The sequence below is a fragment of the Rosa rugosa genome, chromosome 5 (assembly GCF_958449725.1).
Source record: "Rosa rugosa chromosome 5, drRosRugo1.1, whole genome shotgun sequence".
In the NCBI taxonomy this organism is placed as follows: Eukaryota; Viridiplantae; Streptophyta; class Magnoliopsida; order Rosales; family Rosaceae; genus Rosa; species Rosa rugosa.
In genome coordinates, this window is record NC_084824.1 from 14329768 (window position 1) to 14348424 (window position 18657).

General features: G+C 37.4%; 2 protein-coding genes across 2 annotated transcripts; one reads left to right on the forward strand and one right to left on the reverse strand.

Annotated features, from left to right (window-relative positions):
- Nucleotides 1–3742: 3742 nt before the first annotated feature.
- Nucleotides 3743–6021, reverse strand: LOC133713204 (rRNA-processing protein fcf2-like). The gene is made up of 5 exons (XM_062139323.1): nt 5795–6021; nt 5618–5678; nt 4818–4886; nt 4563–4678; nt 3743–4025 (listed from the first exon to the last, which is right to left on the reverse strand). Exons 1-5 carry the CDS (start codon nt 6019–6021, stop codon nt 3917–3919), a joined length of 582 nt encoding a protein of 193 aa, XP_061995307.1. The 3' UTR covers nt 3743–3916.
- A 9518-nt stretch (nt 6022–15539) lies between these two features.
- Nucleotides 15540–18044, forward strand: LOC133709733 (protein REGULATOR OF FATTY ACID COMPOSITION 3, chloroplastic). The gene is made up of 5 exons (XM_062135577.1): nt 15540–15895; nt 16251–16305; nt 16428–16484; nt 16792–16869; nt 17485–18044. The coding sequence occupies exons 1-5, from the start codon at nt 15605–15607 to the stop codon at nt 17880–17882; spliced, it is 879 nt and encodes a 292-aa protein (XP_061991561.1). The 5' UTR covers nt 15540–15604; the 3' UTR covers nt 17883–18044.
- The last annotated feature ends 613 nt before the right edge of the window (nt 18045–18657 follow it).

Genomic DNA, 18657 nt, shown 5'->3' on the forward strand with positions numbered 1-18657 from the left:
CGGAAAACGAGGAACCACGGCCTTAAAGTTTTCTGTAGCAAAATGGGTCATCGGCGATTTCTCCAGATTCCGGCAACCAAAACTGGAAAAAATTGGACGATAAGAAGTGGATTGAGACGTAGATCATCCTCTCCAAAGATTTTGCAGAGAATCGAAGCATGGAGGAAGAAAGCATAATTGGAAAATTTCACTGTACTTCGGATTGCTTAATTGTTCGGCCACTTAGAGTTATTTTCTGACTTTTCCACAGTTGAGAAAGCTGTTGGAAATGTTGAGACGGTGTTGTACATGAAATTTGGTAGCCATCGGAGGTGGTGGCCGATTCCACGTGAACACCACGCGCCGCCACTGTAGGTGGCGGGTGGAGGCCCGTAGGGCTGTTTTCTGACTTCTATTTTTAGCCTATTAAATCCTATAATTATTGTAGAGTATATATGTGAAGTTTGGTGAAGATTGGAGAAGTTTTGAATCGATTATAAATTTCTGAAATTTAGAATTTCGATTATCGATTTACGAGAATCCGACCGTCGGATTTCTTTCGAATTTGCTTCTGAAATTGTAAATCGATGAATATAAATTATTGGTGAAGTTTGGATTGATATCTAGGAGAATTGAAGGAGTTCAGAATTTCAGATTAAAGGAGACGTTTAGAAATTCGATTTTAATTATCGTAAATTAAATTTCCACCCTATATTTATTCGTTTACGCGGATTATAATTGTACAGGGTGACGTATTGAATTACTACTTAGTGGAGCCTTCACTATGCGTGGTAGCGAAAATAGTATTGTGAGTGGACTTTTATTTTGAAATAATGATGCATGCAAATATTTTTCATGAAATAATATTTTATTTATTATCATTTTATTTACCGAGCATATTATTGGGCTTTGGATTATAATTTTGGCATTAATTTTTCCATATGAATTTCGGATATGAATTTCCATATGAATGGCGTTGATTTCCATTTTTGCTTTGGATATGAATTTATTATGCTCGTATTTGGATTTAAGATTTGATTTTCGTAAATTGATTATAATATATCTAGATTATAAATAATTGGTTTAAATAATTGGTTGGGAAATGAGTTGTGATTTAAATAATTGGTTTAAATTATCAAGCATAGTAATTGGATCCTTGACCCAAAGCACCAAAATGAATAAAAGTTATCCCACTTACCCCACTAACAGATTTTTATTCTCACTAACCCAATTTAAAATAAAATGACAATTCTGCCCTCCACCTAATTAAACAACTACTTTATGCCACTCTCCTTTTTCCTTCGATCTCTCTCTGTCCTATCTATCTCTCTCTTCCCCTTCTCTCTCTCTGTGAACTGTTTCTGCAAAGGATGAGAAGCCGGAGCCGGAGCCGGAGCCAGAGCCTCGCCGGAGGCGATTTCGCTCACCTCTCTCTCTCTCTTTCTCTCTCTCTCTCTCCAAAATCAAATCCCGATTTCGCAATCCTCCGATCTCCGCCGGCCATACAAACGGTGGCAACTCTCAGACCAGCAGAGGCGGGTTAGGATTGCGACGACCGGAGTTCCGCCGAGGTCAAGGAGGAAGGCGGCGTAGGGGACGAGCGCGACATCGACTCTTGCTCTTCCTCCCTCGAGATCGTCTTTGCCGGCGTCCATTAGATGTTTGCCCAGATTCTGTTGCAGCTCGCCCAAGCTCGGCCGGCGCTGAAACGACGACCATACGACGTCTTCCATGGCCTCCTGGACGCCTTGCCGTCTCCTTGGCGTCGCCTATGGCTTCCTGGACGCCGCCGGTTCTCGACCCAGGCTATGGCAGAGGAGATTGTTGATTGGGTGCCCAAAGCTTTTCTTTGGGTGCCCAAATCAATTTTTTTTTTTTTTTTAAAGTAACGGGACAGAAAGAAAGAAATTTTTTTTTTTGAATGTCTATTGCCCCCCAATATCCGTCTATTGGAGGGCAATAGACGTTTTAAATTGATGTAATCTTCTTGTTTTTTTTTCTGTAATCAAAGTTTTATTTGTCTAAATTTAGGGAGATAAGTTCCCATTCTGGCAACTGAAAGTCATATTGGGGGGCAATAGACGTCTATTGGGGGGCAATACATGACTGATAGTCGTCTATTGGGGGGCAATAACCCCTCTATTAGGGGGTAATAGATGTCTATTGGGGGCAAAAAAACTTTCCGGTGAGATTTTCAGCAAATTCCGGTGGGCGGCGCCGGTGACCGGAATCCGGCGAAAGTTGACCGGAATCCGGCGAAAGTTGACCGGAATCCGGCGACCGGTGACCGGAATCCGGCAAAAGTTGACCGGATTCCGGCGGCCGGTGACCGGGCTCCGGCGAAGTCTCCCATGGTTTCTCTCTCTTCCATTTTCTCTCTCTCTCTCTAAGTAACAAAGGAGTGAGGGTAAAATGGTATTAAAAAAAATTAAAAAATAAAAAAAAATTCTTAATTGGGTATTAGGGAATACCTCCTTAGAGTGTTTTGGGTAAGGGGGAATTAAAAAAACTTAATGGGGTAGGTGGGAAAAAAATCTCTAAAAATGGGGTAAATAGACAAAAACCCTTAAATATTTATTGTTATATCGATGATACTTGGGGAGCAGGGTGGCTCCAGAAGTATAAGGATGGTTGTTTAGAAGTGTGGTTTTACTTCTTTTCAGGTTAGGGTTGTCCATTTTAGGGAAATATCTGCTGAATTTTCTTGAAAAATGGGCCCCGCATGGCCACCTCGGATTTCAGGGTGAAATTTCAGGACGGGTCTTGTCACTTCCCTTGTTTCAAACAATTCTTTCCTATTTTTATCAACAACATGAAACAACCTACCAACCTACGACGCTACAAAGTTCCAATTACTCGCTCGATTCAGTTCAAAGTTAGTCATATCTATAGGGAGGGGAATACAGTAGCGGATGCTTTAGCAAACTATGGTTCCTCTAATATTGGCTCTAGCTGGTGGGATGTTTTACCAGCCTTCATAGCTGGCTCATATGGGTGCGACCTGTCCTCTGCAAATGTTCACAGGTTTCATTAGGTCTTTATTTAGTTTAGTTTTATTTTCATTCAGTCTGTTGCCTCCAGTTGGCTTTGGTTTTAGTGCGTTCCTTCTTTGGTTCGTGTTCTATGGAAATGGTTTAGGCCTAGTCCCCCATTTCTTTGTTTTATTTTTTCTTATCAATAAAATTTCGAATGAGGGCGTGGAGTAAGCCCTTATATCGCTTTCTTAAAAAAAAAAAAAAAAAAATTCCCAATTACACATATTATGGGTGGCGCTTTCAACAGAAAAATTGCACATCTTCTACTGAGCTCTTTGGCCGAGGGGATGATATGCCATTATATCCTTGGGTTCGGCCACGATATTTTCCTTTCCAGCGCGATTGAAATGGACACTGTGGCGCTAAACCTTTTTCTCAGTGAAGGGATTACCTTTTCTAAGGTATCCGATGGAACGAAGTTACCCGAATCCAAACCAATCTGTTTATAAAATAGGTTACCCGACCCGACTCACTCAGCCCATTTATTGAAGATGTTGTGCATCGGCACTTCAATTGCACACAGTCAAGCCGTCAAGGGAGTTGGTTGACGTAGTTAAACTCAATTTTGGCTGTAAAACATGCATGACTTATGCGCGCCTTCACTAAGCCTTTGACATTGAAATAACAAAATTAATAGCACTTTCTCTGACTGTAACAGGATTTCTCCCTCTCTTATATATATATATATATATATATAAAAGGATTTATCCCTCCAGCCCGAAATTTCCTCCATAGAACCAAGTCGTGGTGTAAAAGGTTGAAAATGGCAAATGAACCACACATATGATCATTATAACTTAAAAGCTTCCCATACAAGGTTTGAACTACAGGTTCCACATTGCTACAATTTAACATTAACAATGTGTCAATAAATTTTCAAAATCTGGTAAAATTGAGATACATTAGTGCCTTCTTTGCTTTGCACGCTTATAGGACGTCTTCCCTTTATTCTTCCATTTTTCATTATCAGCCGGTCGATTCATCTCTTCAATCTCACAAACCTTCCGCTTCCTGAAAGGTGGATTCACAAAATAAACAGCATCATTAAAAAACAGTGACATGTGGAATAAACAAAAGCCGGACATCAAATTATTCTGTCAGAGATATATGATGCATGGTAATAAGCTGGGTATCACATTAGTTCTCCCAAGTTCCTCAATTAGACAGATTACTACATGAATAAAACTCATGGAAGCATTTTTCACTTGTTTTCTTCAGTAATTATATTTAGTTAATTATACCTTATAACGGATCAAAATTAAGGAGCAAGTCTTTAGAACTTTGATACTTATCCTTATATATCAAAGTGATATAAACTTCAGCATCTAAAAGATCTTATGAAACCTTGTTGAGAATTTCCACCAGACAAATTACATTAATTATGTCAAAGAGACAACTCATCAATGAACATATTTATTCGTTTTTTTTTTTGTACTAAAATACATATGTAAAAAAAGTGAGGATACCATCGAATTTTAGGGGGTCTAAGCTTTAAGGAGCAAATTTTGGGAACAAATAAAAGTATCGTCATATGTATTGCGATCTCACCTGTAGGTCGCAAGGGCAAGATCAGAAAGCAACTCCTCTGCAACGGTTGCCTTCCTTTCCTTCTTTGTTAGTCTACCTGAGAAGAATTCTGATGAGGACTCTACCACTGTTCCCACCTGATGAATACGAAGGATTCATATGTTATAACATTATTAAGGAAATTAATTTACCTTCAATACAAAAGAAAATTAATTAGACAAATGCACTAATACATTCCTGAAACTGGCTAATTGCAATGTTATTATTGATTCTAACCTGGAAATACTTGGAAGTTTGCAAATCACCCTTCTTGTAGTGTCTCTTTGGATCCATGACACTCCTTAACTACAACAAATAGCCAATCAAAATGTCAAGACTAAACTTCATTTCAACAGCAATTGAAGCATAAAGTGGACAAGGTAAACTGGAATATTCTTGAACAAACAGAAGTCAACAAAGGAACCACTTATCCCAACAAGCGTATAAAGGTGCACATCATCAGTAAGTTCAAAGAGATCAATAGTGTGACAAATTTGAACACTGGAGTCATAGAAAGGTGCAAGTTCAAAGAGATATCAATAGTGGGATGAATTTGAACACTGGATTCATAGAAAAATGCAACAGTGAATATCGGAGTTTATTAGGCCAACAAACTGCCCCCTTGTTTAATGTTGCTGAAAGCTATCTGATGCTGGAAAGCCATAGGTAAGAAAAAGGCCACTTAATATAGAATGTGTTAACATTCGAGAAGGTTCATTTTGGTTAAAGCCGAAATTTGATTAAATCCAATGGACAAGGAGTGACACTAAAAGCAAGACCATCTTTGTAACATCAAATGCAAACTTCAACGTGAGAGGGGATTTTATTCGATCTACTGAATTATCTCAGAAGACAAGTATCTATAATTACAAGTAGTCAGCTGATGAAGTGTAATGGTCCGATAATAAGAAAACACATAACAATGCAAGCGCAAAGGTACGTGGCAAAGCCAAGTAACAACGGATGTGCATAATTCCAACTTAAGTGTAAAGGAAACTAACAAAACAAAACAAAACAGCAGCTATATAGTACCGTACCTTGAGTAATTGGAGATCTTTCTGCAACTCTGGGGTCATGGTTGGTGCAGGCATGTCAAACCTGAATAACATAGGTTATCAGAATACACAGGCAAACATAACAACTTCAATCACTGTGCATTCCCTAATGGTTTCTAAGATAATACAAGACCCAAATCACACAAAGGGCTGACATACCAATTCGAGCCAGTCGTGTCTTTGAGTTGCTTCCTCTGCAACTTGCTCAGCGTTTTGGGGTTATTTGGTGGCACAAAGAGGCCATCCACAAGCTGTGTGGCGGGTTTCCAAAGGTGACTGGTTTCTTGAGGTTTTGCATCAACTGTAAATCCAGTTTTGCTTGCCGATGAAAAATTCGGAATCTTTGGTTCCCATGAGAGACCAACTACTGCTTTGATATCCGCCATTCTAAAAACACAATTCATGGAATCAACTCAAAACCCCAACACACATGCAAATATTGATAAGAAAGTGTTTAAATTTACCAATTATAACCGAAACTATTAACAAGTATTCAACTTTCAAAGTCCATTTCATCCAACACTAGAAGCACAGAATAACTATCAGAATTTGCATTCAGTGAAGAATAACTAATCTGAATTCTAAGCCGAAAACTTGTAGTCGATTTCCCGAGGTTATTGTGATGGTACTGGATGTTGGTTTTTGCTTAAAATTATTAAGATTCAAAACTCATATTTTATTTAAATATTATTTATTTAAATTGAAGTGTCATATCTTTTCAAAAGATTATGAAGAGTTCTATAAATACTCAACTCTTGAGACAAAAAGAGGAAGTCTTAGTAATGCTCTCATTCTCTTACTCTTCATCGATTGGCACCCCGTCTACCGTTAGTCGTGCAAAGCTGTGAGACTTCAAGGGTTGTATCTTGGAGTTGTAGACGACTGTTATGACTTGCACGTAGGGAAGCGTCTACGGCTTTAGGACAGCGAATGCCATGCCTCTCTTGTACTCACATGTGATAAGAGCATATTTATGCGATGTTAATAGCGTTAATCTCCATACTTTCTTTGTTAGTTTAGTGTATTTTCTAGTTATTTACTTTGTTTATTTGTTTTATAGGTATCTTGGAGTAAAGAAGAAGAAAAGAAGTAAAAGAGGGATTGAAAAGCAAAATCGGGAAATCTGCCTGTGCAGATCAGTTAACTTCGACAGAGCACTGAAACCAGCTCAGAACGATCCAGAGGATTATCTTTATATTGATGGATAGCCTCGGATGTCTAGTTTCCGAATCTTTTTACGGCTCATCAATATCATTTTTCTAGAGGAAGTTATGGCCGATTTAGTACAAGAGGTCAGGCTGCGCGTGAATTTGAGGTTGGACGGGAATTTATGTTTCGAGGCCCAAATCACACCAAGAAGCCCGAGGACGAGTTTGTGCTTCATATTCCGACTTATGATGGACAAATGGCACGATGTGAATGGTTAGAATAAGTCATCAAGTTCAAGAGCCAATAGGAAAACTCCACCTAAGCACGTGAACCCTAATTCTTTTAGGTTTTGGATTTCCTAACCTCTAAGCATATAAAAGGAGATCAATCTGCAGCAGCTCTCTCTCTCTCTTCTTCTTCCTCCCTTTTTCATTATTTTGTGTTTTTTGATTCCAATTATGTGTAACTAAATTTCCAGTAGTTAGGGGGCAGTTGAAGCCCCTAGACATGATCCATAACATACTTTGACATTCAATTTGTTTTCCAATTAATAAAGTTGAGGTTTTGTTTACCAATTTCTCATTGATGAATTCTATGTTTGTATGCTTTGGAGGCCTACTTAGTATGCATGCTAGGTTGTTTGATGCCTGGATCAATAGTTGGATTCCTCAAATTGTCTAGAGAAGTAATTGTTAGTTTTCACTAGCAAGTAAACAAAACCCTAGATTTAGCAAGACTCTAAGTTATTTGCGATGCCTAGTGATTGCTCAAACTCTTTTCAAACTTAATGATCTCTGCATGTTTAATCTAATAAGCGTACCTTTAGGTTGCATTGCTTGGGAATAGTCTAGGTGTAGAGCACTTCCTGCCTAGCGTACAAAGTAAGAAAGAGTAATAGGTTGTGTTCAAGCGTACCGAGCCAATCTGAGTGTCTTCAACTAAGTTAATTGGTAGTAAATTGGACAAAGTGTGTTGTGTGTGATTGTTGGGGGTGGATACTTCCTTCCTAGCTAGTTTCATTATCTTGATATCAACCAACTTCAAATCTGCTTCAATTTCGTTTTTCTTTCTGTTCTCTGTTTTTCTGTATTTTATTTCCATAGAAAATCAACTCCGAAATTCACCAAATTTTGTGTGCTGGACGCCTTGTGTGTCTAGTACGTCTCTGTAAATTTTCATATTTTTTCTGGGTTGTTTTGGTTAGATTCGTAGTTTGTCTTTTGACTGCTGTTCAGTAGGAACTGCAGTCACGTTTTGTGACTTTTGTTGAAGCTTTTAGTTTAACTTAATCCTCTGCGGGAGACCCTTATTTCCCTATATTACAATTGACATATTTGCAGGAGAATAAGGAAAATCAATAGCTTTAATTTAGCTATCAACATGCTTGACTCTTCATATCTCTTCTTATTTATATTATTTGTGTCTATATGATCAATTGATTTAATTGATTTTGTTGCTTGATTAAATTTAGGGTTAATTACAGTTTACCCCCCTGAGGTTTGGGAGTGTCATCATTTCACCCCCTCTACTTTCAATTTTGACTTTTTACCCCCTAAACTTTCCAATTTCAATCAGCCGTGTCCAATTTCTCCTATTCCGTCCAAATTGGACGTTAAGTCTGACCATTGAGGGCTAAAATGGTCATTTCAACATAAAAAACTAAAAAAAAAATTAAAAAAAAATTATTTTTTTTCTTTCTGTTTTTTAGTTTTTTTTTTCTGTTCCTTCGTTTTTTTTTTTTTTAAATTTTTTTTTTTTTTTGTCTTCAACCTATATACCACAAGTTATAATAGGTTTATAAAAACAAAAAAAATACTCTAGGTGGTTGAAAGCCGCTCGCTGGTCTACGATATTTGTGATATATCTCCGATAAAGTGAAGAATTTTAGGATATATCCCCAATAAAGTGAAGAAATATTTGTACATCCCCAATAAATAAAGTGAAGAAATATATGTGTAAAATCATTTTTTACAGATATTTATTTACAAATAAAGTGTAAAATTATTTTTTACAGATATTTCTTCACTCTGTTAGAGATATATCCTAAATTCTTCACTTTATCGGAGATATATCACAAATATCGTAGACCAGTGAGCGACTTTCAACCACCTAGAGTATTTTTTTTGTTTTTATAAACTTATTATAACTTGTGGTGTATAGGTTGAAGACCAAAAAAAAAAAATACTCTTTAAAAAAAAAACGAAGAAACAGAAAAAATATTTTATTATTATTATTTTTTTATGTTGAAATGACCATTTTAGCCCTCAAGGGTCAGACTTAACGTCCAATTTGGACGGAATAGGAGAAATTGGACACGGCTGATTGAAATTGAAAAGTTTAGGGGGTAAAAAGTCAAAATTAAAAGTAGAGGGGGTGAAACGATGACACCCCCAAACCTCAGGGGGGTAAACTGTAATTAACCCTTAAATTTATTACATATGAATATTTGCTACCATGTTTCCAACAATATAAAGCCGTATGACGAAAGTTTTTGGCTTAGTTGCTATGTTTAAAGATCGGTCTACCTTTCTTATGAGTTTGATATTGTATGTGGTGATCTCTCCAGATCATATTCGTCTAAACCGTCTGTAATATTCCAAGGTACGCATGAGACTGAGTGCATATATATGATTTGTTCTAGAATTAGATCAAATCCATTAGAGAAAGACTAGATGTGGTGCAATATTTCATGCATGGTTAAGAAGGTATGTATATCATGTGCGTTAATAATACAAATACTGGACGCATGACCTGATGCTTGATTGCTTGAAAAGCTAATAATTAATTAGAAACCAAACATATGAGTTGTCGTTGCATTGTTCTTGATCTGTTATAGTGAATGTGTGCATGTGTCTGAACATAGAAACCAATGGATGCCACATAAAGTGTTTGATCAGGTAATCCAAAAGTCACATTGTTTAGATATTAAACTGAAACCATTTACGATCAGTTTATCATAACCGTAAAGTTGAAATTTCAAGTTAGATATATATTATTGGGAGAGGATTCAGAGCACCGACGTGCACTTGCACCAACATGAATGGATGGTTAGATTGCATTAAATAAACCTTTTGTTTTCTAAAAATAAGGTTGATAATAAATATCAAGGGTTGAGATTATTTTATAAGTGTTGGGTTACTTGCACCGTCGGTGCATTGAATAATTTCTGATATTTGCAACACCATTTTGGGAATATTAGTGCATATATATGTGTGTATTATTGTGTTAAAAGCAATACGTTATTGACTTTTTCTTTTACATGGAGAATGAGATTAGGAATTCTATTTGGCATTCGTACAGATCCATAAATGCACATACATTTTTTTTTTGAGTAAAATGATGTCAGCCCTTTATTGAAAATGAAAGATTACAACGATACGATGCAAAAATGCATCAACCATGAAAGAAAACAACACAAAAAGAAAAGATGCAAAAATTGCATCTGAAATACAAGGAAAAAAGGAAAAACGCAAGAGTAGCAACGTCGAAACGCCAGCTAATTTTACACTACGGATTGCAGCCGTGTAGTGAATTGAGTAGTCGGTGGTTTGACTACCCATCGAACTCCAACACACAAATTGACAAAAATCAACTTGGCGTTGGAATGAAGGCACTCTCCCACCTAAAGATCGAAGCCGGCCAAGGGTGTCAGAACATGGCCATGTTGGCAGACGATCTTTCACGAACAAATACCATAGAATTGGGTCCTGGATCCAATACCAATAAAGCACAGGAGCCCCAATCCATTCTTGCAAACAAACAGCCCACAAAAAAACATGGGTCTCAGTCCAAGTCCAACGTCCACCCGGATCCCAGATCCGAATCCATTTGCAAATACCACCCGGATCCCAGATCTGGATCCGAAACTGTGGAAGCCCAAATCCGCTTGTCCACCTATGGCTGCTTCGGCCCATGTCCAAAAACTCTTGAGCCCAGAACCCACTAGGTCTTCGCCCCATACCCAAAGCATCTGGCCAATCGACCTTACCGCCGACGACACACCCGGTATCCGTCGCCTCCATGCCTCCAATCAAAGGGCCGTCGTCTACCTCACCACGCAGATCTCGAAGATCGCCGACTGCCCAAACAAGGTCGCCTACACCAGACCACAGCCTGCTCATCGCACCGTCAGCGCCAGAATGGTACAACCTGCTAAGACCACCGTGAGAGAGAGGGAACATATTCCACCCACTACCCGGATCATGACCACACCAACGCCAAAACTCTCCTCAAACAACACTCTACCATCGAAAACAACAAGAGTAAACACACAGAGGCCAAAGCCTAGTAGTATGATCTCCATGAATGGAGCAGATTTAGGATGCGACGGCCACGAGACGCGCCGCTCCACAAACCCTAGCAGAGCGCTAGGGGCGAAAATAGCTAAGAGTATTTCTATAAATGCACATACATGAATACTTTGAGAAAGTGGTAATAATGGTTTTAGATGTAATCAAATATAACTTTCTTTGTCATGAAACTGTATGACTACAGTAATACATGACTTGTTTCAAGATCTGCATGACCTTCCATGTCTATTCTTTTATTTACGTTTAAGTTCTATGATTTTATTATGGATGTATGAACACTGTCATCATTCTAATAAAGCTTTGTCTGAAGAAATTTATGTTAGTAAATTGCTGTGGTGTTTGCTACGTCATACTTCTTAATTGAATAGACACATTGGATCAGATTCGATAAAAATCTACATTCAGTTACATGGAGTTTATATTTGTTTATAACCGTTGCATTGAATTCTCTTGTGTGTACATGTAAGATTTTGATGACAATCCCCACAAGTGAGATCAGGACAAAGAGTAATACTGCATCAGAGTCTGATAAGCAAAATCTGGATATATCTGCCAGTGCCACTACTCTGAGGCAATCCTCCAGTGCTTAGATGCTTAAAAAGGAAACCAGGAGAAGCCATGATTTGGTTATTCTCATTCCATGAGATGCTTAATTGTCGTCTAGATCGTTCCACCAAAGAGACATTGAAGAAAGAAAAATATCTTCGTGTGATCTTGCAAATGAATCTTTGATTGCCAGAACTAATTGCTACTTCGTTGAGATTCAAGTTCAAAGATTAAAGATACAAGTGTTGGCCCAAAGAATACATCTGCAGTAAGTTAGTAACTAGAACACAAGAAGTGTGGTGAAGGCAAGAGGAAAAGCCTTTGCTACTGTACAGCCATATCCATTGCTTCATCTTGATATTTATCAAGAGAAAGAATATATTACTGGAGATTGAGCAAGAGAGTTCCAGGTTTGATTTTCATTTTTATTGTTAGAGATGAAAGTATTGAGCTTTATACTAACAAAGAATACTTATGTTTTCTACTTCTTGCATCATGGACGTATGTGCAAAGTTAACTAATGAGCTTTGATTCATATTTCTATAGTATTTCTACACATTGATTGCTTATATGAGTGTTATGCATTAACTCATTCATCCTGAAAGCCTCTTTACTATGCTGCAAATTCATGAATTTTCTTATTGAGAATAAGAAAAATATACTTGCGGATTCCGAGTTGCACAAAGCACCACAAGCAAACATAGTAGTGTTCCATGCATGGTAATATTGCTTCATGACCACCTGTAAGTTCTCTTCGATTTAAAATTTTGTATGTTTAAAATCAGCTTTTCAGAATGAACAAATTTTATGGAGCATTTGATATCATAGTAATGTGGGGGGTATGACTCATTACTATTATTAATTTTGTGCTAAGCACATCAATATCTTGATTGTGGGGGTTATATTTTACAAGTCTCATTATTATTTATTTTAACTAAATGTATCTTGAGTTATATCTTTAGTTATACACTAGTGAGGCGGCCCGCGCTTTGCTGCGGGTCTTTTTGTTATTGATACACTTCAAGAATATAAATGCTCTAATGACATGTTCATCATTCTGCACTTTTTGCAAGTGAACTGTGACTGATGCAAACTCGCCATAATCCAGAAATCCATTCCCATAAACATCAGCCTGTGCAAAATGAAGAAAAGAAGGCGTTATCTTAGTTGTTAAATAGATATGTAAAAGATATGTAAGCCATTATTGGTGGTACAATCTCAGGGACATTTTTCTTCCTGACCAATGAAATTAATTACAGGATTGTTGATGCATCATTACATTAGAGTGACATTACCTCTGGATCCATATTCTATTTAGCAAAGAAATATGCAAAGATAAACTCAAAAAACATCATCTATTGGATTAGTAACAAATAATGGCTGATTTACAATAGTTCTACCTCAAAAATTGAGACAGGCCAGGACTAGGAGAGTCATGCTATACTAGTTAATCCAATGTAACACAGCTTGCTAAATAGAATCGTATTCTGTCCTCAAAATAAAAAGTAAAAATAAAAATAATAGAATTGTATGCTGAAATGATTTAGTTGTTCATCAGTTTGTCATGCTGAAATTCATCAGTATGTTGATCAAAGCTGTTGATCTCTACCAGAGTAAACATTGAGGTGTGAGAAATAGACACTCATAGCGAGGGCCATTAATTTCTGTTGCGGACGCATGAACTCAGTTTGAAAGATCTGCTGGGAAAACAAATCTCTGCTATGTGTAACCTTGAGTCGTAAACCAGACTCTTATCCCAGTTTCTCATTATTAAGTTGAGGAAACTAGGAGCAGAGAACATTGAAGCATGCAACATCACGTTATGTGGTTCGAGGAAAATCGGTGATATGTTCTGTTCCATACTCAACGGGAACAAAAACAACCAGAATAATTCTACAGGCATCTTATAATGCAGTGTCCACTGTCCAAGCATAGTTTCTAGAAGAGAAAAAAAACAGGTCTATTCATATCCCATACTTTTCAATCAATCAGTAGTGAAATGCAGAGAACCAATAAACTAAATGCAGATTGATGTTCATTAGGTAATCAAGCACCATCCTTCCAAACTTCCCGGCCTGTAACTTTTATAATATCTGAATAGCTAGACGACCTTCCAAAACACCATCCTTCTAAACTTCGCCAGTTATTCCTTTCTGAGCAAGCTCTGGCCTCCATTCCTGTCTAGTCGAAACTTGAAAACAAGCTTACGATGAGGCTGCCTCTCCGGCCAATATTTCAATCCCTTGTCCTGCTTGAACTACTGTGACAAAAACAAGGAGGGTAAAAATCTGTACATTCAAAATCAAGTTTTAGATATTTTGCACTCGTACCGTCATCTGGTTTACGCTTATAGACCCCTTCTCCTCTTCATACACACAGAATTTGAGGCAGCCATCAAACCCAGCACAACCGCTCTATGAGATGCAAGTTTCGAACTCTTAAGATCTTCTCTATGCAGTTGGTATGCAAGTTTTGAACTCTTGGAATCTTCTCTATGCAGTTGGTATGCAACTTTTGAACTCTTAGAATCTTCTCTATGCAGTTGGTTATTTGAGGCAGCCATCAAACCCAGCACAACCACTCTATGAGATACAAGTTCCGACCTCTCAAAAGCTTTTCCATGCAGTTGTTTAATTTGATAAGACAAATCTAAAGGATCTTCCCTAGGCCTTTTCTTTTCAGTTGTAGGTTGAACTTGTGTTTGTTTCACGGTAGTCTTTGCTGTGTCTGATGATGATGGTTCGTCACCCATAACTGACTTCTCTTGACTCAAATTCTTGGCCTCAACAAAAGCATTTATACCACAGAGAGGAGGAAACTCCCGAACAGCTTCTACTATTCTCCGAGGATAATTTTTAACAATTGAAGGTACCTCCTGAACAGGTCTCGAATTGTTCAAGTGAGCAAATGGTCCACAGCCTGGTGGAAAATCACGAACAGAAGAGACTCTGCGTTTCTTATACTTGGGCAACAATCTTCCCAATTTTTCTTCACCATGACTAGCATTTGTCGGTACAATTGTTCTAGGTGATTCCGAACGCTGCAGCCCCTCGACCACCCCCATTCCAACTCCCAACTCCCAACTCCCAACTCGATTCGATGTAATGGAATGCTCAAGAACCTAAAAGCATATATAGTGATCATTAAAACACGCGCATTTGCAATGGTGTCTACCAACAAAGAAATCAGGTAAAACCTAAAAATAGCAAAAGAACATGTGAGCTGCATCCATTGATTATATGCTTATTGAATATAATGAAGGGGTACTATCTCTGGTCATAAAAGTTCCCAACTTCCACAAGTACAGAAAAGGTTGGGCTCTGATTGCATCTTGTTCAAAGTAAGTACTGTGCGACACTTTGCTAGCTAGAAACATTGAAGCACCGACACTGCCACAACTTAGTACTTTATCTATCTATAAATAAGCAAATATAGCAATAGGACCCCATGAAGAATCCATTTTCCAGAAAAAAGAACAACAACCCATCTGAAGTACAATTTACTTATTACTACTTAAACATATGAGATTTTAACATGAACATCAAAGACCCAAGAGTTGCATCAAAAATTTAAAATCACTGAAGAGGTAAAGATTTACTATATCTAAATTCCCAACCCTTTTTCTTTTCACTACCCATCAAAAAAAAAATTACCCTCTTGGTTTTTGTATCTGTTCTTTTCCTCTGGTTAGGGTCTATAAAAATTTCTTCATCACCAAAATAAATAAATAAACATATATAAAAACCCATTGTCTGTTCCTATAGAATTTGCAGGAAAAGTAAAAAAAAAAACTTACCTGAGAATATAACAGGCCCCCAAAGCCCGACCCGACCCGACCTTAAGTTTCTAATTTTTTTAAATACCCTCAAAACTAAACAGAAATTACAAACCTACCCCAATCTCCCTGACTTGAACCTCTAATTGCATATCCTGGAACAGAGTGGAGCTCCAAAACTGGTTTTCAATGGCCTCTGTAGCTTTCTTCACTCCACCGGCTCTGAAACTGGTCACCGGAAATGGGTCTTCTCGGAACCAGAGTTCTTGCTCGGAATTCTCAAATGGGTACCCTTGGTTTTCTTATTCTTGCAGACCATTTAGAGCTCAGAAGTTCTCAGTTGGGCCCAGAAGGTCGGTGATTGTTGGGGCGAAGAAGAAGAACAACAACAAGGAGAGGAAGAAGGAAGATAAGCATAGCTTTGTGTCTAAACCTGATGAGGCTACTGGGCCTTTTCCTGAAGCTGTGCTGCTTAAACAGGTAGCCTTTGAAATTTTGACCTCTTAATTTGTTGGTGCTGTTTTTTGTTTCTGAAATTATGAGAAAGAGTTCATGTTGGTTATCTGAGATTAAAGCCAAGTGGATTGTGGTTTCAGTTAGGTTTGAATTGTGGGTATAGGGGTTTCATTTTAGTTGTTGTTGTTTTAAACTATAATGTTTCACCATTCAAGTATGAAACTTGGGTTGAGACTAGAAAAGATTTTCTTTTTCTTGAGAAGTAAATGAAGATGGATAAGATAAGGTTTTGGTTGCCTCAGCTTAAGTTGCATGTATTATTAGAGTGACTAATACAATTGAGATTGGTTTTGAGACTTAATTTTGTTATGAATTGCAGTCGAAAGTTCAGGAAGATGGGGCACTTCTCCCTGAGTTTGCGGACGCAGATGAAGGTGAGTGATTTGGAGTCGAATCTGTTACAGTTGCTTGCCATAGAACAGGAATTGCCTTTCTTCCAAAGAAGTATTTTCGCCATATGGACTGCTGTAATTAATTTTGTTTTCATCCTGTGCAGAGAAGGTCTATGAATTTCTGAAGCTTCAGCTGCAAGATGATCTGGATGAGGAAAGACGTAAGTGTGCCTCATGCTCATTCTTCTCGATATTAGGATTCTCCTTTGGTTCCTGGCAGAGAAGGATAGTGCATTTTACACTCGTATGCACATGCACTATATCTGTTAATTTACACTGTACTTCAAATACTATTATTCGACCTTGTGTGATTTTTGAGATGCAACGTGCCAACGTAGCATTACTTGATTTAGATGATAAAAAGTAATGGTCTCTTACATTAACAACGGACAATGTTAGTTATATGTAACTGTTTCGTTTTTAAGGGGGCTGGAAATGTCTTACAACTTACTGTTTCCCTTGTTACAGTGCGCCACTATGAGGTGGTTTATCTGATTCATGAGAAACATGCTGAAGAGGTGGGGAGTGTGAAGGAGAAAATTGAAGGTTAGCTTTGCTCTTCTGCTCTGATAGTATTGTCCACATCATTACTGAACCAAATATGATAGAATTGGCTGTGAATATAACCAAAAAAGAAAAAAGTTCTTTTGGAGTGCTTCTCCAGTCTTCTTATACTATCTTGTACTATGTTAAAGAGACTTGAAACAGAAGAAGGGTTGAAAAAAGAAAAAAAGAAAGAAAGAAGAAGAAGACAAAGAAAATGATGGTATTACTTTGCTTTTTTGTTTTTGTTTTTGTTTTTGTTTTTTTTGTTGCTTCTTATTGCCCGGCACTTTGTAATATCTTCCTTTTCAAACAACGTTTCATATACAGAGTAGGCAATGAGCTGACAGTGTGTCTCTTTGGGCAAGAATGTCAATAGTGGGCTCTGAGATAATCTTTAGTTAGGTTGTTTTAGGTTGTAGTTGCTCCCTGCAGAAATATGTCCACTCTGCAAGTTGCCTGGCATTGCATGGAATGAAAATTCATCAAGGGACTTGCTAACTATTTGTTGATGCTTGCGTACGCCTATTGCAAGTCTAGCAGAATGAATTTTCTTTTTGAGTTGCAGTTGACATGTGCCACGACTTTCCATTGATACTTGTGTATATCTACTTGCAGCTTTTCTAGGGGAGAAAAGAGCCAGGATATGGAGACTGAGTGATTGGGGAATGCGAAGACTAGCATACAAAATACAGAAAGCCAAGAACGCCTACTACGTTCTGATGAACTTTGAGATAGACGCCAAATGGATAAATGATTTCAAGAGCCTGTTGGACCAGGATGAAAGAGTCATTCGGCATCTGGTGATGAAGAGGGATGAGGCTATCACAGAGGACTGCCCTGCTCCTCCTGAGTTTCAGTCCATGAATGCAGGTACAGATTCTGAAGAGGATGACGAGGATGAGGATGATATGGAATACGATGATGAAGATTACGATGATGAAGATGGGATCATCATTGTTGACGCTGACAATGATGATGTAGAAGATAGTAAACTACTAGAACAACTAGTGTAGGAAACACAGTAGTAAGATGAGAAAACTAGTGACAGAGAAGTGAGATTAGAGAGTTTTGAGAATTGAGTTTTGTATAAATTTGTTAAAACCATAGGTTTTTCAAGTAATATATATATAATTGTCTGTACCCTTATTTGAATTTATGTATTAAGTACTTCGAAATGACTTTAAATTGCTGAAATCCTGAACGTGCTAGAACGAGAGAGAGTGGTAAAAAACTAGTGACCACTCACTATTCACTACGTAGAGATGGTATTCACATCATGTTAAAAAATAAATAAATAAATAAATAAAAGAGAGAGAGAGAGAGATGGTATTCACACTCATTTTGTAAATAAAGTTTCATTTTGATCTTCAGTAACTGCATTAAAAATTTCTAACATAACAAATTATATCTCTCTTCATTAAAAATCTAAATACTAATAGAGTCCGGATCAAGGGACACATAATTGTACACAATTTTTTACACTCCTTATGAGCCCTTAGATTTTAAAATATTAAACGGTTTAGATTAAGTATGAGAATGACATGGCAGTATATTTATTCCCTAACATAAATAAATAAAAGTGGATTAAATTATTTTTTATAAAGACTATAATACAAAAATAAATAATACTGGACTTAGAAGAATGGAATTAAAAGAATAGAAGGATATTGTACGATTAAAGAAACAGAGCACCAAGAACCCCAAAAGAAAAGAAAAAAACCATTGTTGTTCTTTGACCTATATCTAGACTCTTACATGGTAAGTAGGATTATAATATCTCCTTCAATT

Coding starts and splice junctions, on each gene's coding strand:
- LOC133709733 (XM_062135577.1), top strand. CDS start 15,605: ATGGCCTCTGTAGCTTTCTTCACTCCACCGGCTCTGAAACTGGTCACC. Junction 16,306..16,427: donor GTTTGCGGACGCAGATGAAG/GTGAGTGATTTG, acceptor CATCCTGTGCAG/AGAAGGTCTATGAATTTCTG. Junction 16,485..16,791: donor TGATCTGGATGAGGAAAGAC/GTAAGTGTGCCT, acceptor CCCTTGTTACAG/TGCGCCACTATGAGGTGGTT.
- LOC133713204 (XM_062139323.1), bottom strand. CDS start 6,021: ATGGCGGATATCAAAGCAGTAGTTGGTCTCTCATGGGAACCAAAGATT. Junction 4,887..5,617: donor AAGATCTCCAATTACTCAAG/GTACGGTACTAT, acceptor TATTTGTTGTAG/TTAAGGAGTGTCATGGATCC. Junction 4,679..4,817: donor AAACTTCCAAGTATTTCCAG/GTTAGAATCAAT, acceptor CGTATTCATCAG/GTGGGAACAGTGGTAGAGTC.